Raw genomic sequence first — 24,754 nt, 5'->3', positions numbered from 1 at the left:
ATCCACCATTTTGGGCCCTTCGATCAGCAGCAAAGGTCCTGCCTGCGGTGCCAGTGCTGAGTGGCGCCGACCCGTAACAGAGCCTTAATGGTGGCAGTTCCACCTTTTGTGGAATACACCTTCCCTGGCGATCTGCACCTGCCTCCCTCATTATTAGCATTCAGGAGGAATTTAAAAACACTCCTGTTCATTCAGGCATTTGATGACTGAAAGAGACTGTCCCTGGTAATCTTGAAATGATTAGCTGCGAGGGTGTGTGACTGCTTTTAAAGGCCTGATTTAAATAAGTCTTTTATTTATTGTTTCGTTCTCCTGCTTGGTTGCTTGCCACCCCGGGCTGAATCATAGAGTCACAGAGTTACAAGGGGCCCAGAGGGTCATCCAGTCTAACCCCCCAGGAATGCAGGAATCTCAGCTAAAGGGAGATGGGGAGCGATAGAAATCTAATTAATAAATTTCATTCTGCAGAATGAAACAGAGTTATAGAAGCATTTGCCAAAATACTGTATTTATTCAGAAAATGATTTCTAGATTGCCCTTCATCATATGATTCAAAAGTATGTTACAATAAATATAAAACAGTGTGTGCAGGGGGAGATGTACAGATTCATGATCACAGCCACCCTTTTGGACTTACACATTTACTATCAGTTGTTGTTTGGTTTGAATGTAGCTCTTAAAAAATAGCTCTGTGCAACCCCCCCCCCCCGCATATAGAAAAATAAAAGCTGAATAATACAAGCTCAGAATTCTGAGATCCGCTGATGGTTTGAGGGCTTCAATTCAGTGGTTAAGAATATGATTTGCATACAGAGGGTCTGTGTTGAATCTCTGGTACGTCCCAGCTAAAAGGAACACTATAGCAGGGCTGGGGAAGACCTCTCTCTCTGTGCCTGAGACCGCGGAGAGCAGCTGCCATTACTTGGCTAGATGGACAAATAGCCTGATCACAATGTAAGGCAGTTTCAAATGCTGTCAAAACCTTAAAGCAAAGTGTTAAAAGCTTCGGAAACTAGAAGGAAAGCAGAAGAGAGCAAACATCCCTTGCTTTTCAAACTCAAAGACTAAGGAACAATTTTCACACATTACTGTACCCATCTCATTGCTCACTGCCAGTACTACAACCATCTCTTCGGAAACTTTAAACACAGCAAAGCAGTCTGGAAGGACCCGAAGTTTCTCTTCTCTCAAATATGCCCAAAGTTCAAAGAGATGGCCCAGAAGTGGCCCAGAAAAGGATTGCGAAACTAGGACATTTACTGCAATGTTATCCTTGGGTGGGCAGTGTTTGGGCCACCTTGCCCACGATAGCTGAACCTCTTGAGAAAAAAATATTGCCACAATTCATTCATTCATTGCCGTCTAAAACACCATCTCAAGGTGATTTACACACAGGAGTTAAAAACACAAAAGCAACAAATACATTTAAAACAAGGCTAAAACCCTAGCAAGTGGACACGTGGTAAGCACCCATTCATCCGACAGGGAAAGCGTGTAAGAACAAAAATGTATTCAATTGCTTCCAGAAAGTGAGGCACCCATTGTATGTCAACAGAAATGCTATTCCAGAAAACCTCAGTGTTCTTTCCTTGATGAATGTTGCGTAAGTGTTGTTGACACTCCCCATATACCACCTTGATTTATCTAGGAAATAAAAACCAAGGGTTCCCACAGAGAGCAAACTGTGAACCCTACAACACACCACTACCTTTAACAAAAGCCCAAGCCCCACGCAGATATCTCCCCACTCCATATAAAGGTAAAGGGACCCCTGACCATTAGGTCCAGTCGTGGCTGACTCTGGGGTTGCGGCGCTCATCTCGCTTTATTGGCCGAGGGAGCCGGCGTACAGCTTCCGGGTCATGTGGCCAGCAGGACTGGCGAACCAGAGCAGCGCACGGAAATGCCATTTACCTTCCCGCCAGAATAAAGGTAAAGGTAAAGGTACCCCTGCCCATACGGGCCAGTCTTGCCAGACTCTAGGGTTGTGCGCTCATCTCACTCTAGAGGCCGGGAGCCAGCGCTGTCCGCAGACACTTCCGGGTCACGTGGCCAGCGTGACAAAGCTGCTCTGGCGAGCCAGTGCAGCACACACGGAACGCCGTTTACCTTCCCGCTAGTAAGCGGTCCTTATTTATCTACTTGCACCCGGGGGTGCTTTCGAACTGCTAGGTTGGCAGGCGCTGGGACCGAGCAGCGGGAGTGCACCCCGCTGCGGGGATTCGAACCGCCGACCATGCGATCGGCAAGTCCTAGGTGCTGAGGTTTTAACCACAGCGCTACCCGCGTCCCTTTGCCACTCCATATATGATGCACCTAAAGTTGCCTTGGTCCTCTACCCACCCGCGTCCCGCCGGAATAAGTAGACTTATTTATCTACTTGCACTTTGACGTGCTTTTGAACTGCTAGTTTGGCAGGGACTGAGCAAAGGGAGCTCACCCCGTCATGGGGATTCGAACCGCCGACCTTCCGATCGGCAAGCCCTAGGGGCTCAGCGGTTTAACCCACAGCGCCACCCACGTCCCTTTGCCACTCCATATACGATGCACCTAAAGTTGCTTTGGTCCTCTACCCTGTATACCTACATGTTGGACTTCACATGGGGCAAGAAGTCTAGAGGTTATCCAAAGAGGACCCTACTTGTGTGATCTTCACTACAGGATGGAGGAGCACCGTTCACGGATGTCAGATGAAGCGGGGCACAATCCACATCAAATCTGACATGAGGCGGCGGGATGTCTGCATAAGGGTTAAAGGTATACTGCTGGTTTGGGAGCAGCTTGCCAGTGCCACCATTCCTTCCAGAAATAGTAGGAAACAACAACAACAAACTCTTTCCATGTGATGATTTAGACAAGGAAGTGACTCATGAGACCAATCCAGCAATCCGTGGGAAGCAGACTTCATAGTAGCGTGCCCTTGAATTGGAGGGGGTGGGGGCGAAAGGTTCCCATTTCACTGACCCCAATTTGCAAGGCCTGACAGTGACAAGCATGTGTTTTCCAACAAGAACAGCAACCTAAAAGGCACTGGAATACACCATGTAAAAAAACCAGGTTATACTCCTATTAAGGATTGGAAGGAGGGAATAGGGGAGTGGATGATGGGAGCAAGAGTTCAGGGCAGCGTTTCTGTGGGAAAGAGCACGACTACTGAACCAGGAAAAGGTTTCTGCGTCGCAGCCGCTCAGGCAATGTTGCTTATCGTCGAACCATCGGATTAATGATTTAATGCCACAGATGCCGATTCTCACGGGCAAATTTCTCAAACGAGAAATCAAAATTCTCTCATGCGACAGCGAATGCGTGCCCGCACACCGTTTTCCTTCAACTTGTATTAAAATGCCGAGTGTCAGACGGCAATGGTGGTTGCTCGCGAGTAACCAGTCAGGACTCCGACCTGTCTTTTACAGGTTTTATTTTGGTGCATAACTATTTACAGTGCAGAACCACAAATTCATGCCTGCCTCAATTGCTAGCAGAATCAGGAAGTGGTCGTTTCCGGGTCCTCCGCCAACATAAGAGCTTAGTCACCCCCAGCCTTTTCCTTCCTTCTTTGCGTTTTACACCTGTGCGCAAGGTGGGCGACGGAAGAGGTGTGCTTCCCTCCTGGCTGGCTTGGCCAGGAGCGGCGCTGAGGCTCCCAGCAGCATCCTCTAGCCCTTTCCCCTCCTTTACCCCAGAGGTGTGGCTTTCCCCACCCTTGAGAGCCAGTGTGGTGTAGTGGTTAAGAGCGGTGGACTCGTAATCTGGTGAACCGGGTCCGCGTCTCCACTCCTCCACATGCAGCTTCTGGGTGACCTTGGGCCAGTCACACTTCTCTGAAGTCTCTCAGCCTCACTCACCTCACAGAGTGTTTGTTGTGGGGGAGGAAGGGAAAGGAGAATGTTAGCCGCTTTGAGACTCCTTCGGATAGTGATAAAGCGGGATATCAAATCCAAACTCTTCTTCTTCTTCTCCCTCAGACTGAGGAGGTGTGGCGCTGGGGCTCCCGCAGGATCCTCTGGTCCCTTCCCCTCTTCCCCACTAGAGGTGTGGCTTTCCCACCACAGGAAGAGGAACTGCTTCGCAAGATTTTCGGAGGTTCCCTGTATCCCAACTGCCCCTCTGCCTCCCTTTAATGTTCCGGTGGCAGTCACCTGACACCAAGGATCCAATCGAAGGCAGGAAGAGGAAACAAGGAACCGGTAAGATACTACAGCATGGGCTATGTTAAGGGGAGCTGCCGCAGGCTGAGAACGTGGCCGGTCTCTTCTGTGCATGTGCAAGACTGATAATCTACTAGGAGAAGTGGTACCTCAGGTGGGGAAGAACCAACGCACTCAGAAACACAGTTTTTAACGCCCCTTACAAAGTGGCACAATCAGTATAAAACCAAAGTGCAAAATGCAAGCTCCACCAGCGGAAGCCATCATGTTGGCAGCAGGATTGTTTAAAAAAAGAAACAGCCTCCACTTAAAGCTAAAAAGCTAGCAGTGAGGTCACCCACATCTCTCACCGAAGATGGCAACCCAGAGCGTGGGAACAACCACAGAGAAAGCGCTGCCCGCCACATGCTCCAGCAGAGCAAGCCTGAACACAGATGCACCCTCAGATCTCAAATAGTGGGAAGGATCATACTGGTGAAGGCACGCCCTTCAAATATATTGGGACATGGCCAATTAAAGCTTTCAAGAAGGGGGGGGGCGGTATCTGTGCCCATCTAAATGTTGCTAAGACTCCAACTCCCATCAGCCCCTGCTAAGCTTGGCCAACGATCAGTGAGGTGGGAACTGCGATCCAATGGCTCTGGTGGGTCACAGTTTCCCCAAATCTGCTTTAAAGGAGAGTATCAGCCAGGGCCATCTTAGCCATAGGCACTAGGGGTGTGGGGCACCCAGGCGCCGGGCTCTCAGGGGCACCAGGCCAAGAGTCTGGGGAAGAGCCCACCCGTCGGTCGAAGTGCTGCAGCAGACTCTTCTGCTGTGGGCAGCTCTGTGCCGTAAGTGTGGGGCGACCGAGCCAGCAAGATGCTGAGGTGGCCGGCTGGCTCCGCCCTCATGCGCGCCTGGGACTGGGCAACCGGGGAGGGGGCACCAGGCGGATCTTTGCACCCTGCTGCCGCATATGCTTAAGACAGCCCTGGTATCAGCTTCCTGAATTTGGACCAGAAGATTATAGGTTGCGCAGCCAGTTCAAGGTGAGCCCACACTAGTCTAATATGGGGCCTGTCACTCTTTCCTGTTATTAAGCAAGCCTCAGGGTAATGAGTTAAAATAATGAAGCACGTTACAAGGAAACCGTCTAAACTGTCCTTTCCTGTCAGCATAATTCTCAGAATCATGAGTTTGCAACAGAAGCAGAAAAATATGTTCCAGAAGGAAAGGAAAGCAGTAACAATAGTTACATTGCATCCTAACCTGTTAAGATGAAACATTTTTGGGCAGAACTTGTAACATTAATAATTACTTTTTACCTTTCATGAAGTAAGAGGAGAATGAGCTCTCTAAGGGGTGGGGAGATTCTCCTTCAGCATTTCTAGTCTACCCTCTTCCACTTACAAATCAAAATCAAAAACTGAATTTCATTGTCTACAAGAAATTAGACCTCCCCAGTCTGATTTCCTAAAGTCTTAGTTTAACACACTATTTGTCACAACTTTCTATCTTCAGGTAATCTTTTCTGCACTAACCTATGTGCCAAGGAATATTGTTGTTGTCAAAATTATATTGCCCTTTATCTGAGGATCACAGGGCTGTTTACGTTTTTAAAAGCTGAAAAATACATACCATAGTTACAATCAAAACCAATACCTCCCTCCCCACTTTAAAAGGCCATAGATAATTTAATTAGCCAAAGGTGTGGGAGAAGAGGAATGCTTCTGCCTGGCACCTAAAGATATGCAATGAAGGCACCAGGTGAGTTTCCCTGGTATGCCCCACAGAGAAACTTACGGTCTTCAAATAAAAACATCTTGAAGGTCCCAGGCCACAGAGAAGTTAGGCTGGCCTCAACTAGAGCCAGGGCTTTTTCGGCTGTGGCTCCGACCTGGTGGAACACTCTGTCACAAGAGACTAGGGCCCTGCGGGACTTGACATCTTTCCGCAGGGCCTGCAAGACAGAGCTGTTCCGCCAGGCCTTTGGCCAGGGCACAGCCTGACTCCCTCCCTCGGCAATCTTCGCGGAGCTCTGGCCCAATGGTGGCCAGTGGCTTGAATTTAATTAATTTTATAATGAATGATTTTAGAGTGTTGTTTGTGTTGTACTTTTGTATTGTTTTATTGTTGTTAGCCGCCCTGAGCCCGGCTTCGGCTGGGGAGGGCGGGATATAAATAAAATTTATTATTATTATTATTATTATTATTATTATTATTATTATTATTATTCCACAAACAGGGAGCCACCACAGAAAAGGTCGCCCTCCAGACCTCTCGTGGAGGAGGCACATGAAGAAGGGCTTCAGAGGATGATCTCAGGGTCTGGGTAGGTTCATATGGGTCCTTGACATATTGTGGTCCAGTGCCATTTAAGCCTTTATAGGCCAAACCAGGGCTTTTAATTGGGCTTTGGAAACTAATTGGCAGCCAGTGTAGTCGGGCCAGGATTGGCGTTATATACTCAAACTATCTTAACCCGGTCAGCAACCTGGCTGCTGAATTCTGCACCAGTTGAAGTTTCTGAACTGTCTTCAGAGGATGCTAGCCTATCCCTGTCCAGAGAGGGGCGCAGCTGGGCTACCAGCTGAAGCAAGGACATGTGGTCATCCTGACCGATCAAAGCACCTTGTCCATGCCTCCGAGCCTTACTAACAGAAACTCATCCAATGTAATGCGACTAGACAGTGCTCTGGACTGAGGTTCATCTGCTGAAAGAATGGAGCCAAGGTCCCAGTGGATGCAAGCAACTTTATCCTCAAAATGCTTTGCAAAGAAGTCACAGTGAGCTACCGTCAGTTCTGTCACCTCCTTAGAGCAAGACTGTAGAAGACTTCAGTTCTCTCACCATCTACATTTGTTGTTATTTAGTCATGTCCGACTCTTTGTGACCCCAAGGATCAGAGCATGCCAGGCACTGCTGTCTTCCACGGCCACCCGCAGTTTGGTCAAACTCATGCTGGTAGCTTTGAGAACACTGTCCAACTATCTCGTCCCCTTCTCCTTGTGCCCTCCATCTTTCCCAACACCAGGGTCTTTTCCAGGGTGTCTTCTCTTCTCATGAGGTGGCCAAAGTATTGGAGCCTCAGCTTCAGGATCTGTCCTTCCAGTGAGCACTCGGGGCTGATTTCCTTCAGAATGGAGAGGTTTGATCTTCTTGCAGTCCACGGGACTCTCAAGAGTCTCCTCCAGCACCAGAATTCAAAAGCATCAATTCTTCAGCAATCAGCCTTCTTTACGGTCCAGCTCTCACTTCCATACATCACTACTGGGAAAACCACAGCTTTAACTATACGGACCTTTGTCAGCAAGGTGATGTCTCTGCTTTTTACACCATCTACATAGGAAGCCAGAAGTCAGACCTTTGGGTTTATCTAGTTCAGTACTGTCAACTGAACTAGTTGACAGCAGTTCTCCAGAGTTTCAGGAACCAGAATTCCCCAGAACTACCTGGAAACTGAACCTGAGGACTTTTTCATATAAAGCGTGTCCTCTACCAGTGAGCTACAGTCCTTTCCAATAACCCCAATGCACTTTCCATGGGCTCCCCTGCACTTTGCAGAAGATTCCACTACTTCTCCTTGGGCTTGCACTCCATCCACCTGGAGCACTGGCAGTGCTTGCCTTTGCTCTGCACAAATGCCAGAATTTGTCCCAAATAATCCACAGCGGCTGCGCCTTGTGGGAAAAGATTGGTCATGGTGGGGAGGCTGCAGCTCAGTGGCCGACCACCTGCTCTGCAGGTCCCAGGTTTAATCCCAGGCATCTCTAAGCAGGGCTGGGAAAAGACCCCCACCTGAAACCCTTGGGAGTCACTGCCTGTCACTGGGCTAGATGGACTGACCTGACTTGCAATAAGGTGGCCTCTTTTTTCCCTACACAAATGGGCTTTCATAAAATCTATTGTTCACCTTGCTACTCCATAACCCCTGATATAGCAAAGCTCCTTGCAGTTTGGGGTCTCCTCAGAGGTTTCAGTGGGAAAGACTAAGGATAATAGGACAACATCAGCAACCTTTCTTTTGTAGAGGGTCTTTCCTGGAGGGTAACCTGCCACAGATCACAGTGGCCAGTATGTCCCCACACCCGTGTCTTTCCACATCTCTACCTTCCTGCCCAGCAAGCTGTGGGGCGATGGACAGGCTGCTGCTGCTGCCACAAGCCTGAACCAATCGCTTGTAGGCTGCGTTTGGAATTAGGCTGAGGACTGCAGGTTGACCCAACCCTGCATTGCAAGTGAATGCTAAAAACTACTGCACCAGCTGATTCAAGTCCTTAGGACACAATATTCCATTGTCTATTCCAGCACATCAGCACAAAACAGCAAAATAGGTGCTGAAGGCCTGTTCCAGCAGTGCTGTGGGGCAGATATGCGATGGCAAATGTTCAGGAGAGGGAAAATTGTTTCCCAGAGCTGGAAAGAGATGCTGATGTCTGCAAAAGCTACACGGATAACTTCCAGAAGCCGGAGCAGGGACAGAACAGCACAGCAGAGCTCTTCAGTTTTTTGAAGTGATTATCTGGAAAAAAACCCATGAACTGGCTTCCTGCACTTAGTGATTTATTAAAATATACGGATACACACAAGATTGCTAAGTGAATGTTGCACAATATATACTTATGCGTAAGCAGCAACAGGGGATGTTTGTTTTTTAAAAAGCAGTCTCCAGGCAAGATTTTGCCAGGCCTTCTATAATCTGGTGGGTGATGTTAGTTTAGTTACTTTTGCATCGATGCTATAATTTGTATCCCAGTTTGGTGAAGGTCACCATTCACAGGAAATGCTAACTGTCATTATATTCATGAATTTAGCGAAAAATCAACATAGCCAAGTCAATTAACCCTATGCTACTCCTTAGCTTCTGATCAAAGAAGCTTTGCGAAGCAACACTCCCCCATCAATGTACAGGTGAGCACCTCATTTTTAGCTACTTAATGCAGCAAGGCTCTTTGGAATGTTTTAAAAACAGATTTCATAAAAGCAGTATTATGGCTTTGGTGAGATTGGACATCTAATTTTAGGCATGTGCGTCTCTGAACATAATTGACCAGTAACATGACTCAGTTGAACATTCCTAGGAGATGATTTACTAGCGGAAAAATAACACCTGAAATTCTGTTAAGCCTGGATTCGCCTAAATATTAAACTATGGGAAGCAAAGTACTTCACAAAAAGCAGGACAGTTCATTATTTTGTCTGAGCAGATCCATGCAGAAAAACAGCACTATGCAGAAACGAAATAAAGTCCAACCATAAACAGCTACTAGCAGCTGTTTTGCAAGTGCTGTAGTGGACTTTTCCAGCCATTTCCCCTTACAAATATTTACTTGTTCCACAAGTTAGCAGGTAACCCATGACAGCTTTGGTGGAAACCCATTTATTATAACACAAATAAGGTTTACCCAGCACACAGCATTTTTATCATTGTACATGGGAGGCAAACACTCCCAAAACTCGTGCAACAAAAAGGGGCTGCCACAGAAACCATGATCTACACTGGAAGATAAAAAGCAGTACAGTGGTACCTCGGGTTAAGTACTTAATTCATTCCGGAGGTCCATACTTAACCTGAAACTGTTCTTAACCTGAAGCACCACTTTAGCTAATGGGGCCTCCAGCTGCTGCCACGCCACCGGAGCACGATTTCTGTTCTCAACCTGAAGCAAAGTTCTTAACCTGAAGCACTATTTCTGGGTTAGCGGAGTCTGTAACCTGAAGCGTATGTAACCCGAGGTATCACTGTAATGTATTGAAGAGAGGTAAGACCACAGCCCAGCTTCGACTGACCAGCTAAACCAGGTGAGGGTCTCAAACCCTCAGTGAGTTAGGGACTTCCCCTGTATGTGAAGACAGGCAGATTGAGTGGATGAGACCAAGAGTGGGTCCCACAGTCAAGAAGGCAGTTTCTGCACATGATATAGAGAGGAATGTGGAGAAGATGGGGCTCATCCACCTGGGAAGCAAGCCCACCTAGGAGAAGGAAAACTCTGAAGCTAAACCTCTGCTGCCTTGCAGCTATACCCATTCCTGAGAAAGGCTATGGGAGTAAACCCATACCAGCTGCCTTATGGGACATCTTTGGGAGAAGAAAAGGCTAAGGAGTCAACTCTACACAAATCCAGAGTGGAGTCCCTAAGATGGCTGGATGGTGCCTTGAACGCCTCCTTCCAGCAACTCCTGCAGCCAAGCTGGTGCCAAATGTCCTGCTCTCCTTTGGACCTCATCAGTGGGGCAGAGAGGTGGGTCTTGTTGTCTGGGCAGCCCAGGACCTCCAGACACACTGCCCAGGCCTGAATTCCAGAGAGGTCACTTTCGTGCTGTTAAAGCAGCAAAAACAACGCAGGAGGCAACAGTTAGGAGCTACCAGTCTCTGCGGCCACAGCAGTCGCTGTGATTCTCCAGTACAGTGGTACCTTGGGTTACATACGCTTCAGGTTACATATGCTTCAGGTTACAGACTCCGCTAACCTAGAAATACTACCTTGGGTTAAGAACTCTGCTTCAGGATAAGAACAGAAATAGTGCAGCCGCGGCACAGCGGCAGCAGGAGGCCCCATTAGCTAAAGTGGTGCTTCAGGTTAAGAACAGTTTCAGGTTAAGAACGGAGCTCCAGAACGAATTAAGTACTTAACCCGAGGTACCACTGTAGTTTGACTTCACCCCTGGAGGTGCACTGCATTGTTTCTCGTGACAAACAGATGACAACAAAAAACAACAACAACGAAGCTCACAACCAATTTGCAAAAAGAGTTAAAAGAAACCCTTGTTTTCTGACCTGCTTGTGGGCTTCCTGGCAGCATGTGGAACCAGATTCTTTGGTCTGTTCCAAGCAGGGCCCTTACGTTCTTTTTTGAGGGGAAAAGTCGACATTCAATACTTTCGCACTCTCCTCCTCCCTCACAAAGGTTTTCTGCACTAAGGCACATGTCAGCAGCAGCTGCTTTGCCTTACTGAAGGTGTGAAATCATTTTCTCATTGATTTCCTCATTTTCTCCCCAAAACAGACTAGGTTAATTTTAGACTCTATTAATATGTGCTGAAAACCACGCAAACGTCGGCACTGAGGTGAAAAGTTAGCAGCGAAAAATATGCCAACACCAGGAGGCTGAAAGATAGGCCCAGGCACTGAGATGCAACACACACACAGACAAAAGCTGCAGGATTTCAAAGAGGACGACACATGCGAAGCATGACTGAGGATCAGTTAAAAGAGAACTGTTACTGGCAAGACACAAACTCGACTCAGATAAATGTTAGGTGGTAAAGCATGGGGAAGTTTTTTTAAAAAAAAGTTTCCTTTCCAGTAGCAATTTGTACCCAATCTTCTTCTTTGGCGATCACTCGTAGCCGAGTAAGATTGTCTTCCATAGACACGGTTTTAACAATGAGTCCGTAAGTGACTGTGGAGGCCAATTCTGGATCCACACGTCCTTCCACAGTGGGGACATTGGTTCCCGAGCGGGAGTTGACCACGGTGTGGATTTGCCAAGTGGGCCTTCCTCCTAGAATGTTTCTCCCTTGCGTCCTGAGTTCGAGTGTCTTCAAAGCCCATGACATCTTTGGTAAAGGCTGTTCTCCAACTAGAGCGCTCGCAGGCCAGTGTTTCCCAGTTCTCGGTGTTTATATTACATTTTTAAAGATTTGCCTAGAGAGAGTCTTTGAACCTCTTTTGTTGACCACCAGCATTAAGCTTTCCATTTTTAAGTTCAAAATAGAGTAGTTGCTTTGGAAGATGATCATCAGGCATCCACACAACATGACCAGTCCAATGAAGTTGATGTTGAAGAACCATTGCTTCAACACTGGTGATCTTTGCTTCTTCCAGTACACTGGCATTAGTTCGCCTGTCTTCCCAAGGCATGTGTAAAAAATTTCGGAGGCACCGTTGATGGAATCTTTCAAGGAGTTGGAGATGGAGGAGTTGTCAAAACTACCTGGGAGTCGACATCACTGACGTAATTAGAGTCCTCCCCTCGGCTGCTTTAATTACTGCAGCCCATTCAGCCAAGAAACCTGGCAGCATCAGTTCTTGTTTTTGCCAACAGGTGTCTTGAATCAGTGACCATACCCTTAACACAACACTGCCCGATTTGGGGGGGGGGTTGGGGGGGAGAGAGCTATTTCCTCTCCTCATAGCCTCATGTTTATTCTGCATTTTATCAATCTAAAACAGATTTTAGGAACCCTTTTGCATGTTTTAAGCTGCTGCACACACAACGAGAAAACTGCTAAAAAAATAATAATGTACCGCTGGTGCAAGACGACCCACTAGCTGCTGCAATCTGAGCCACTGCCCCACACCATCAGAGATAAGGCTGGAGCTAACATTCCTCTCACCTCGGCTTTGCGGATGTTCTCTCTAGCTTCATCTATCTTCTGTTCCAGTTCTGCTCGGCTCTGCTCAGACACCACAGACCCGTGGCATTCTAATTCTTCCAGAGTCTGCCAAAAACAGGAAGGGGAGGGGGAAAACATTTGGTGTGTTTTTAATTGAACTGTTGTTTCTGGAAGGGAAATGAAGCGTCACTTCAAACCTCGCGCAGAAGCTCTCCCTTTGCAAGGCTTTAACAGGCGGACCTCCATCCTGATTTACAAACAGCCACAAATGGGAAGAAGAGAATTCTTTGCTGCTCTCCCTTATGCAGTTTGATTTACTTTCCTTTGTATAAAACGAGCCCGAAGGAGGCCCCCAACCCGCTCAACAGGTCCTTGTATGATCAGTGGAAACAGTTGGTCCTGGCAAATATCAACCACTCTCAATTCCAACCTGATAATTGCCACCTGCCCAGATTTTAATTTGTCTGAATAAATTTTAAGAGGTATTTTAATTAATTGATGTCTGTTTTTATGCATATTGTGTTGTTTTATGATGTTAGCCACTCTGAGCCCAGCCTCAGAGTGGCTAACATAATAACAGAGTGGCTAACATTATTATTATTATTATTATTATTATTATTATTATTCACCAGACTTAATGCTGCTCACTTTACACATTCACATTTGAACCCAGATCTAGGTCCACACATCTCATGGTTGCTTAAGACAGCGGTGCCTTTGCCCGTGTTGAACTGAACAGAGCTTGTATTTTATGTAAACCCCAACTCACAGCACAAACAACTAAAAGAGCCAGAGCTTGCTCCGATTTCTAATGTTGTAAGGGTGGACGTTCCAAGTGGTTGTGTACTTTCCCTACTCTCTGGTGTCTTTCCAAGAGATCAGGAGGAAAGGAAAGGAAAGGAAAAAACTTGGAAACTGTCTCACTCAGCTGGCTTTGTTTATAAATTTAAACAGCAATGTCACAGCCATGCTACAGAGTACCAAGATTTTCCCTGCCCACCCTCTTGGGGAGAAGAGGGAGGAAAGGAGAATTAAGGATATAACCCTTTGATCTGGACATTTCCACTCAAATACAATTGCTTAGATATGGGCAGTGTCTCAGCTTGCTTCTCAAACAAAATGCAAGCAAAAATTAACAAAAGTGCAGCCTGAAATGTTATGCAGGAAAAGAGGTGTGGTTCCAGTACCATGAAGATATAAAAGCAGATGTCTGTAAATGTAAAGGATTTATGGAAAGAGTGCATGATCATGGAACTTTGAAGTGTCAGGCATAGCTCTAATGGCTTTAGCCCAAACGTAGCAGAGTTTTCCTGCACAGCGAAGAAGCTAGTTGAGGTGGAAATGACTAGTCAGCTAGACTCAGAATAACTATTTACAGGATTTATTAAAAGGAAAAATAAAACCAGCAGAGTTTCTGCATACAAAACAAAGCAAAATAAATCCTTTCTTTCTCTCTCTCTCTCTCTTAACCATACACAGCACTCCTACTCCTAACACACCCCACACACCTCACTGTCCTAGCAATCCCTAGATAACAGAGTTGAGTGCTGGTCGTTAACCAATCAGAGTAAGTAGTTTCTAGGTCAAGCTGACCTTGGCTTTCTGCCAAGAGTAAATTGACACTGCCTTGAGTTAATTGTGTGAAGCCAGAATCTGTAAGTTTCCCATGAGAACCAATTAACAGAAACTCAACACCCCCTCACAGATTCTGCTGGACAATTAACATCAAATACACCTATGTAGGAGATTATTTTTCCAGCAAACCTAAACCCTTGCACATTCGTTTGTTCTTTACCTTTGCCAATGGTTTAGTTAACACATCTGCTACATTTTCTTCACTTGATACATAAGTACAGGTGATTACATTGTCTTGTACACAGCAACGCACATTGTGGTATTTTACAGAGATATGTTTGGAACGCGATTTGAAACCCTCTGTTTTACTTAAGGTTATACAAGCTTGATTATCAATGTAAACTTGTACTGGTTCTCCACAATTTACATTTAAATCTGTTAACAAATGCTTGAAATAAATCACCTCGTTGCACAATTCACTCAACGCGGCGTACTTTGATTCCGTTGATGACACACTTACAACGTCTTGCTTGCGTGACCGCCAGCTGATTAAAGCTCCACCGACCATTATGACTAGTCCTGTGACAGATTTTCTATCTGGCAAATTTCCCCAGTCACTATCACAGTAGCAACTCAACATTTCATCCTCTGAAGAATTTAATTGTAACATATAGCCAATTGTCTGTTTGAGGTATCTCAGAACTTGTTTTACCCCTTTCCAGGCATTTAGTGTGGGTTTTGAGACCAATCTACTTAATATGCCTACTGCATAGCTAATATCAGGTCTGGACCACTGTGCTAGATACAATAAACTTCCAATTACAGAATGATATACATCAGGATGTTCAAATTCAGGACTCTCATCTATATGAAGTGTTTTTATGAAACCTGGATCCATAGGCACCACTGCCCCTTTGCAATCCTGCATCCTGTATGTAGTCAGTAGTTGTTTAACTTTGTTCTGCTGACTAATTAGGCAGCTGCCATCTTGGGCCCAGCACACTTCCAACCCTAGATATGTCCTAACCGGGCCTAAGTCTTTGCCCCCTCAGGCGCTGCTACTGGTGTAAAGACCTTGTGCTCATTCAGAGAGGACATCTCTTCCTCCATTGCCTGCTTCCAGAGCTCTGCCTCCTCTTTTGGTAACTTTAAAACCTCCTGAAAACTCTTGGGCTCTGCAATTACACTAAACACATTTGCAGTATCTGGAGAAAAACGCACTGGAGGCACTCCTTTGTTTTGTCTTTTAGATCTTCTGGGAGAAAATTTTTCTTCTGACCCACTTTCCTCCTCAGAACTACGACCTCTCTTTTGTTGCTTAGCAAATGGTCTCTGGCTAATTCCACTTTCTTGAGAGCTCTTATCTGAACTTTCCTCCCCCTCAGACTCTGATTCTCTATGTTTACCTTCAGAGTCATGAAGCTCCTGGGAAGGTTCAAACCAAACCTCAGTATTGGCATGTAGTCTCTCCCAGCCACTATGTTCACAAAAACTGGCATTCCTGGAGATCACAATGCCATTTGTCCCTTCAGCAAAGCGGAAACCTTTTCCCAGCTCCTGGTAACCCACAAACACTAACTGTTTGGTCTTAGGATCTCCCTTCTTCCTCATTTGTTTTGGAATTAACACCCAGGCTTTTGATCCAAACACATGCAAATGGTCAATTTTGGGTTTTTTCTGAAACAATTTAAAGTACGGAGTTGTACCTATTGTTTGATGAAAGAGCCTATTTTGGAGATAACACGTGGTGAGCATGCTCTCCCCCCAATAAGACATGGGCAAATCAGCATCATCAAGCATGGCAAACATCATGTCTTGTAAAGATCTGTTTTTTCGCTCGGCAACGCCATTCTCCTCTGGGGAAAAAGCGTTCGTTTTTCTATGCCCAATGCCACGCTTTTGTAACCAATCTCTAAAAGCATTTGACATAAATTCGCCACCTCTGTCTGTCTGAATCCTTCTGAGTTTAGTGGACAGAAATCTTTCCACAGATGGCACCCAGCCTTTAAACTTAGTGAACACGTCACCCTTATTCTTCATGGGAAAAACCCAAGAATAACGCGTGGCGTCATCCACAATTGTTAATGAAAAACGCGATCCACCCCTGCTTACAGCAAATGGACCAATTACGTCCATGTGAACCAGCTGTAGCGGTGACTCACTAACTCTGTCACTTCTGGGGTAAGAGACTCTGTGGGTTTTAACCTTTTTACAAACATTGCAATCAAGGTACTTGTTACAACTCTTTAAATTACCCCCATCAGCCAATTCAGACATTTTTAGTACACTTTTCCAGCCAGCATGCCCCATTTTCCTATGCAATAAGTGCACACAGTTGTCATGTATAGCTTTGTTATTCACTGCAGGCTGAGATTTACTGACTACTGCTGCAACTTGAGATCCTGCTTTAAGCCAAAACAAGCCTCCCTCTGACTTAGCAGTGCCTAAAATCTCACCAGCCTTCTTAATAATGCAACTGTCTCCTTCAAAATACACTTTAAACCCAGCTTTTAGCAAACAATCTACAGACATCAGATTGCTCCTTAATGAAGGCACACAAAGTACATTTTGCAGGCATTCACGAAGACAAGGAACAAAAACTGCACCCCCCGAAATCACTTCGGAAGTACTTCCGTCTGCTAGAGCCACCTGGCTGCGCTGTGCTGAGTTCTTGGAAACAAACAATTCATCTGAATTTACGATGTGCCGAGACGCTCCCGAATCGACCACCCAGACAGCTTGTTTCTCATCAGCAATCTTGACCTCGGCGGTCACCAGTTGAGCCGACTGTTTTTGTTTGAAGAACTTCTTTTTCCGCTGCTGCTGATCTCGTCTCTGCTCCTGCACTGGCCACTGAGACTTGACCAACTCAGGACATTGTCGTTTTAGATGCGCTGAAGACCCACATCGAAAACAACGCCTAACAGCAAACGCTGACTCCTCACTGGTACGCTGCTTTTGCTTCACCCCTGGCACGGCATGAGAACTCCTTCCAAACCGCCCGCCTGTAGAAGCCTCTGCAGCCAACGACCTTTCTTGCCTCTTCTGCCACTCTTCAATCAAACGCCCAGTAACGTAACTGATTGATAAATCACGCTCCTGTATGCCTTCTAGAGACAAAACTAAATTATCCCAGCTTTCCGGGAGAGAACTCAAAATAATAGCCACCTTCTCCTGCTGGTCTAATGCACAGTCTCTTTCCTGTAGCGCAGCAAACTTTAACTGTAAACTGTGTAGGTGTTCCTGCATTGTAACCCCAGGCTGTAACATTGCCTTGTACAATGCCTTGCGAATGAACAGCTTGGAAACCGCTGTCTCACGCACATGGAGTTCTTTAAGTGCTTGCCACACACCTCTAGCTGTCTTGATTCCCCTCACATACGGCAACTGGGAATCTTCCAGCCCCAAGACAATTGTAGCCCTTGCTCTTTGGTCTTTATCGAGGTCTTCATCATCAGGCTTCACAGGAAACTTACTCACCACTTGCCAGAGACGATCCCTCTGCAGCACTGCCTGCATGCGTTCCGACCACAGCAAGTAATTGGAGTCATTCAGACGCTCAAAAGCCATCTGAACTGGTTGTGAGGCCATCTTGAGAGCGATGTCCCTGGAACCCGGAACCAGCTACTCACAACCACCGAGAGAGAAAACAGGAACCACAGCACCCAGCACTCACACGCTGCAGCTGTTGTCCTTGTGTCCGCTGCGTCACCAGCTCACCACAGTCAGGAACCAGCCAGTGTCCATCTGCTGCACCAACAGGAACAACAACTTCTGGAACTACTGGAACCAACGCCGTTGATGCTGACACCACCACAACTCAGGCTGGCAGCACGATACCCATAACCTCATGGAACTTTGAAGTGTCAGGCATAGCTCTAATGGCTTTAGCCCAAACGTAGCAGAGTTTTCCTGCACAGCGAAGAAGCTAGTTGAGGTGGAAATGACTAGTCAGCTAGACTCAGAATAACTATTTACAGGATTTATTAAAAGGAAAAATAAAACCAGCAGAGTTTCTGCATACAAAACAAAGCAAAATAAATCCTTTCTTTCTCTCTCTCTCTCTTAACCATACACAGCACTCCTACTCCTAACACACCCCACACACCTCACTGTCCTAGCAATCCCTAGATAACAGAGTTGAGTGCTGGTCGTTAACCAATCAGAGTAAGTAGTTTCTAGGTCAAGCTGACCTTGGCTTTCTGCCAAGAGTAAATTGACACTGCCTTGAGTTAATTGTGTGAAGCCAGAATCTGTAAGTTTCCCATGAGAACCAATTAACAGAAACTCAACACATGAGAGCACCTGGGTCGATTATTTGCGATGTGTATTGCTCTCTTATTGTTGGTGGCTTACGGGGTCTTTGAGTGAGCAGTACGCAAGCCGTTAAAATAAATTTTGTAAAATAAATAAGGATTATTTTAAATGACAGACTTGTAAGGTAAGGGACAACTGAAGGAAGACATAGAAGATGACAGTACATTGAGGGAAGCATTTATTTGTTTCCAATTCTCTGTCATCTCAGTACAAGTTTTTACCCATGTTATCTGGCTTACATAAAAACCAAACCTTGTAGGTTTGTTTTTAAAACAAATGTGTGTGCAACAACACATACAAGTATAACTGAGTCCGAACAGAATTGAGATTTATACCAGTATAAAGCTACTGCTTTGCAAATTTAGAGAACTACCTTTTTTTCTCATACAGGTAGTGCCACGTAATGTTTCCTGAAGCTACTTGGAAGCTACACAAATTAGGGGCTTGAAAAATCAAAAGGAGAACCGCCTCTCACAATCCCAAATGTCATATAGGCCTTCCTGGTGCGAGCTGACAAGGACATAGATTTGCAAATGAACCAGAGACCTCTTAATTTGGACTGCTTTTAAAAACGAAACATCTTGGCAAGGTAACGTTGCAGCGTAGTGTGGCAGCACACAACTAATAAACAAACGAGACAACTCTGGCAAAGGCAAGCCCCTTTAAAACATGGCCAACATGACTGAGAGTAATTATCATCTGTTAATTATCACACATCCCAGTTAAAGCACTTTGAAGAACAAGGTGATCTACTGGGACAATGTGGAACAAAGAACTCAGTGCAAACAAGGCCAAAGCCAGAGTTACATGGGATGCCATAGGATGGAATATATACCGTATTTTTCGCTCTATAGGACACACTTTTTCCCCTCCAAAAATTAAGGGGAAATGCGTGTGCGTCCTATGGAGCAAATGCAGGCTCCTTGGCTTCAGCGATAGCAACGCGAAGCCTCCGAAACACAGAGGGAGCACTCCCTCCGCGCTCCGGAGGCTTTGCGTTGCTTTTGTTGAAGCCTGGACAGCGAGATGCGTCGGTGCGCACCGACCCCTCTCATTCTCCAGGCTTCAGGGATAGCCGCCTGAAGCCTTCGGAGTGCAGCGTGAGTTCCCGCTGCGTTCTGGAGGCTTCAGGTTCCTTTCGCTGAAGCCAGGAGAGTCTTGCTCTCCCAGCTTCAGCAAAAGGAACCCGAAGCCTGAGGAGCAGAGCGGGAACTTGTGCTGCGCTCAGAAGGCTTCAGGGATAGCCGCGTGCAGCCCCTCTGGCAGGGAGAGGCTGCAGGTGGCTATGGCTTCTTTAGCCCCGCACAGCCTCTCCCAGTTGGAGAGGTTGCGTGCAGCTAAAGAGGAAGCCAAAACAGTGAGCAGGATCCATCCCGCTCACTGTCTTGGCTTGTGCCATAGCCGCGCGCAACCCCTCCGGCAGGGAGAGGTTGCGCGCGGCTAAAGAGGAGCTCTGGGAGAAGAGGACAGGCTGGGGGGGAAATAAGATTTTTTTCCCCTTAATTTCCCCCTCTAAAAACTAGGTGCGCCCTATGGTCCGGTGCGCCTTATGGAGCGAAAAATACGGTATACCAAGGAAGCTGTTTCCTTTCCTCATGGAATGACAGATGCTGTGAAATGGAATATGAGTGGTGTAATCCTTCACCAAAGTGGCTGGATGAACAGGACAGGCAAGAAGCCGCCAATAATCTTATTTGTTTTCAACCCACCCGTTGACTGTGAATAATGTTTTTGTGCTCTCTCGCCACACGCGTCGCCCATTTTCGGGCTTCCTTGTTCAGACTGTGCTCTTCTGTTGTTCCGGTCTCAGATTCCAGTTGTCGACTCTGAAACACACACATACAAGAAAGGAAAGTGAGTGAGGGGATTTTCTAGGCCTGGCCTTCCCACCTGTGACATCCTCGTTTATGTAGCAATCCGAAAAATGTTATTTAACTCACTTACAAGACTTCGCAAAAGGGCTTTTCCCAGATTCTTGTTATATGAAGCTGAACATAACAAGCAAATTTCAAACACAGAAAAAGCCCTGCTGTCTGTCCATGAGTTTTGTCATGGGGGAAATGAAAAAAACTGAAACCAGTGTAATTTGCTCTTTAATGCTTTTCAAAAGCAAGATCGGGTTGTTTTCTTTTTTTAAAAAAAGAGGCTGCTGTAAAGTGAAAATGAATTATCTTTAATACGATAAATTTCTGAAGCAGAGGAACCAAACAAAGAGCAGATAAAGTGCCTCAGGCAAAGAGGGAATTTGGGGGCTAAGATCTAACTGAGATCTAAACTTTATTCTGCATTGCGTTTCCCAATGTTTCATAAGCTTTCACGAGATTGGTGAACACATGAACAAAAAATGATTTCACAAAGACGCTGAATACTTACCAAACTAGCCCATGCATTTAATCGAGGCAAAAGCAAGGTATTGATCCACACTCCCACCCCAGAAATTACCAGCAGCTGACAAGCGCATGCAATGCTTTACTTGCACCATTACAGGATGGTTCTCGCATCACAGGCAACGGTCCTATGAGGGGACAACCATGTTTTGCAAAAGCCGACAGCAGGGGTGTTCGGGGTGGGCTGGATGATAAAGGGATATGCATTCAACCCTGAGCTCCTGGACGTCCCAGAACGGAAAAGGTCCCAATCGTCCAAAGAACCATATAAAGTACAAGCGGTCCAGAAGTTGGGGGTGAGGGGAATCATAGAATCATAGAGTTGGAAGAGACCACAAGGGCCATCGAGTCCAACCCCCTGCCAAGCAGGAAACACCATCAGAGCACTCCTGACATATGGTTGTCAAGCCTCTGCTTAAAGACCTCCAAAGAAGGAGACTCCACCACACTCCTTGGCAGCAAATTCCACTGTCAAACAGCTCTTACTGTCAGGAAGTTCTTCCTAATGTTTAGGTGGAATCTTCTTTCTTGTAGTTTGGAACCATTGCTCCGTGTCCGCTTCTCTGGAGCAGCAGAAAACAACCTTTCTCCCTCCTCTATGTGACATCCTTTTATATATTTGAACATGGCTATCATATCACCCCTTAACCTCCTCTTCTCCAGGCCAAACATGCCCAGCTCCCTTAGCCGTTCCTCATAAGGCATCGTTTCCAGGCCTTTGACCATTTTGGTTGCCCTCCTCTGGACACGTTCCAGTTTCTCAATGTCCTTCTTGAACTGTGGCGCCCAGAACTGGACACAGTACTCCAGGTGAGGTCTGACCAGAGCAGAATACAGTGGCACTATTACTTCCCTTGATCTAGATGCTATACTCCTATTGATGCAGCCCAGAATTGCATTGGCTTTTTTAGCTGCCGCGTCACACTGTTGGCTCATGTCAAGTTTGTGGTCAACCAAGACTCCTAGATCCTTTTCACATGTAGTGCTCTCAAGCCAGATCCTTTTCACATGTAGTGCTCTCAAGGCAATCCTCCCCACTGTAACGGTTGCTGGCTTCCTCCCTTCTCTTTCATCAGGAAGATTGTGCCCATTACCTCCTTCCCCGTGAGTAGGGACTTTTACGTCTATTGGGAAAAAACCTAATCCTTCAAACTACACTTACGAATGGCTCTAGTCTCCTCTTTAAAGGTTCTATAAGAAATCCCCTAACTCTCCCCTAAGCAACAGATGCTGTCGGATGATGCCCTCCCGCAAGGTGCCCCAGTAGCAGGAAGCAAGGAGGATAGCAGCTGGGGAGCAGACATTTCCCACACCTGTGGATCTCTCTCCCCCCCCCACTCCTGGCCAGGGAGGCTTGCTTGGGATACCTTTTTATATTTTCAGTACCAGGCAGATATTTTTATTCCTTAAAAAAAAAAAAAAGGTCTCAGAACTAAATTGATAGAATCATAGGATTGCAGAGTTGGAGGAGGGTCATCTAGTACAATCCCCTGCAATGAAGTAATCCAGCCCACAGCCATCCCTGGGTGGGCTTGAACTACCACCCTTCTGGTTAACGGCCAGACACATGGACCCATTGCATCACTAGGGTAGTTTGGGCATTTCTGGTGACTTTCAACTAGTGTCCCTGTTGTTCCACTAATTAATTTTTCTTAATGTTTTATACCTGTTGTCTTTGTCCATGGATCACCGAAGAATGGATACTTTTGAATTCTGGTGCTGGAGGAGACTCTTGAGAGTCCCATGGACTGCAAGATGATCAAACCTATCCATTCTTAGGGAAATCAGCCCTGAGTGCTCACTGGAAGGACAGATCGTGAAGCTGAGGCTCCAATACTTTGGCCACCTCATGAGAAGAGAAGACTTCCTAGAAAAGACCCTCATGTTGGGAAAGATGGAGGGCACAAGGAGAAGGGGCCAGACTGTAGAAGACTTCAGTTCTCTCACCACCTACATAGGAAGCCATAAGTCAGACCTTTGGGTTCATCTAGTTCAGTGCTGTCACTTAAGAGGCACACTCTTAAGACAGACGGATGCCGACAAAGGATATGTGCCACTTTTGAGTGTCAGCTGCCAAAGAAAATATGGCTTGTCTCTGAAATAAAATAGAAACCATGCCAATACATTTCCTGAAGGGTAGCTGTGCTGGTTGTTTCTGCTGGAATGGACGGTATTCAGTTGCCATAATGCCAACACATTGGTCCAGCGCCGTAAGATTCTTGGGTTATTTGCAGTGTCCCACCAAGAAAATTGCATGATTTGCTCATCAATCCTATTATTCTGTAAGATTATAGATTTTGCTGGACCATTTATTTCAACCAACCAATCGCATGTCTTGTGCACCATGAGGAAAATTTCTCCAGCTCCAGGGAAAACTTTGGTGGGTATGGCCTAATCTGGTATGTTGTGCCAGCTCACTTGCTAGGAACAACGTGTTTCTGCCTCGAAACACAGGACACATAATGGTCTATTCCATTGTTATTCAGCTGTGGCCTGCTGGACGGAAGAATTCCAACAGTTCTTGAAATGCCCCTCTTTTTTTGCGTGGGCTAAAGCTCATGTAGGCTTCAGCCACGCTAACTGAATTCCAGCAGGATGTGTATTTGCTGAGATGGTGCCAATGTTTATTACGGGATCTTAGTTCCAACTCCATCCAGGAGGAAGAAAACAAACCCTTCCCCATTTTGGCCCGGAAGGACAAACAACAGTCCAAAAAGCGGAGCTAATTATAGATTCACTTTCTGCCTTGAGACTTGCAGCGAAAGCGCTCTGAAAAACCCTTCAGCCTTTGAAAGCAAAAGAGAGCACCAACCTACACAAAATGGCACAATATCAGCCATCCCGTGGCACAACCATCTAGCCAGATGAACCCTACCTGAAAAGAGTGTTACTCCTAAGAAGTGGTAGAATAACTGTCTATCAAAAAAGGAGGCAGGGGAATGGACAGGCGTCATGAGATAGGAAGTGATGCCAAAAAACGGCATGGTTTGCTCAAACAGCAACAAGGGAAGCCAGAAATTGTGCCTGGAGCACTAAAGTAGAATCTAAACTGGGGACCACGACATTATAACGTAATGTGAGATGCTGTTTAGGGATCCCAGATATGAACATTAACAGCATCTTCAGCCAAAGACCAGCTTGGCTGCTTGACAAAACTGTTGGAAAATTCCATTCCACCTTAAGGAGCAAACATGGGATTATTACATGTCACATGTCTGTTTACATTCCAGCACAGTTTGCGGCGAACTTCCGTTGTGTGTATAGCTTTTGCTTTTGATTCTTTTGCCGAGAAGACAAAGAGAGAGACGACATGTTTCTTTGTCCTGATTTATGATTAATAAATTCGTAGTTGTAGTATACTTCCACAAGCCTCACGCCTATTTTGTGTGTGCAGTTTGCTCTGCTAATATAGTGTGCCCTGGCTTTGAAGCCTGGGTTGCTGATTTACGTCGGAGCAGAGGCTGATGGGTCTTCGCAGCGGGACGGCTGGAAGGAGACGACCCAGCTAGGGCTAGCCAGCTGGCCTCTGAACCCACTGCAAGCTGACAACTACCAGCCAGGTTAGTAACTAACACACTGATTCTCAAACAGATTAGTTCAAAGAACTACAGGCAATTGTGTAGAACTTACAAATAGTAACTGGGCCTTTGTCAGGGTTGCATAATGAAACGCTCCTCAATAATAATAAAACTGCCAATATCACAATTTATAATCTATGGTGCAACTGCATTTGGGTATAGTTCTGGTCGTCTCATCTCAAAAATAATATTGTGGAGTTGTAAAAAGCTCAGAAAAGGGCCACCAAAATGATGGTGGTCTTTGTTGGGAATCTGAATACGTGCAGCTACTCACACAGAGTCAATTAGGGTTTGGCAGACAGCCAAGGCAATGTGGAGGAGTGAGTCTGCCTGGTGATACAGAGGCATGGAGACAGCTCCATGATTGGTCAAGCTCTCTCAAGGGAGTGATGATTAACGGCCTACTAACTGGAATGTGTTAGTTCA

At 46.1% G+C, this 24,754-nt stretch overlaps 1 protein-coding gene across 4 annotated transcripts in view; it reads right to left on the bottom strand.

The window, feature by feature from the left end:
• Positions 1 to 24,754, bottom strand: part of FCHSD2 (FCH and double SH3 domains 2) — a 376,100-nt gene that overhangs the window by 232,462 nt on the left and 118,884 nt on the right. For all 4 annotated transcript variants that reach the window (XM_053385391.1, XM_053385392.1, XM_053385393.1 and 1 more), the window contains exons 11-12: positions 20,073 to 20,189; positions 12,472 to 12,576 (exon numbers count right to left, since the gene is read on the bottom strand). In XM_053385391.1, the coding sequence (XP_053241366.1) occupies positions 12,472 to 12,576; positions 20,073 to 20,189 (222 nt within the window). The remainder of the gene's footprint in view (positions 1 to 12,471; positions 12,577 to 20,072; positions 20,190 to 24,754) is intronic.

This window comes from Podarcis raffonei, chromosome 4, assembly GCF_027172205.1.
Source record: "Podarcis raffonei isolate rPodRaf1 chromosome 4, rPodRaf1.pri, whole genome shotgun sequence".
Lineage (NCBI taxonomy): Eukaryota > Metazoa > Chordata > Lepidosauria > Squamata > Lacertidae > Podarcis > Podarcis raffonei.
The sequence above is the reverse complement of the archived record's forward strand: the minus strand, read 5'-3'. Positions and strand labels throughout refer to the sequence as shown.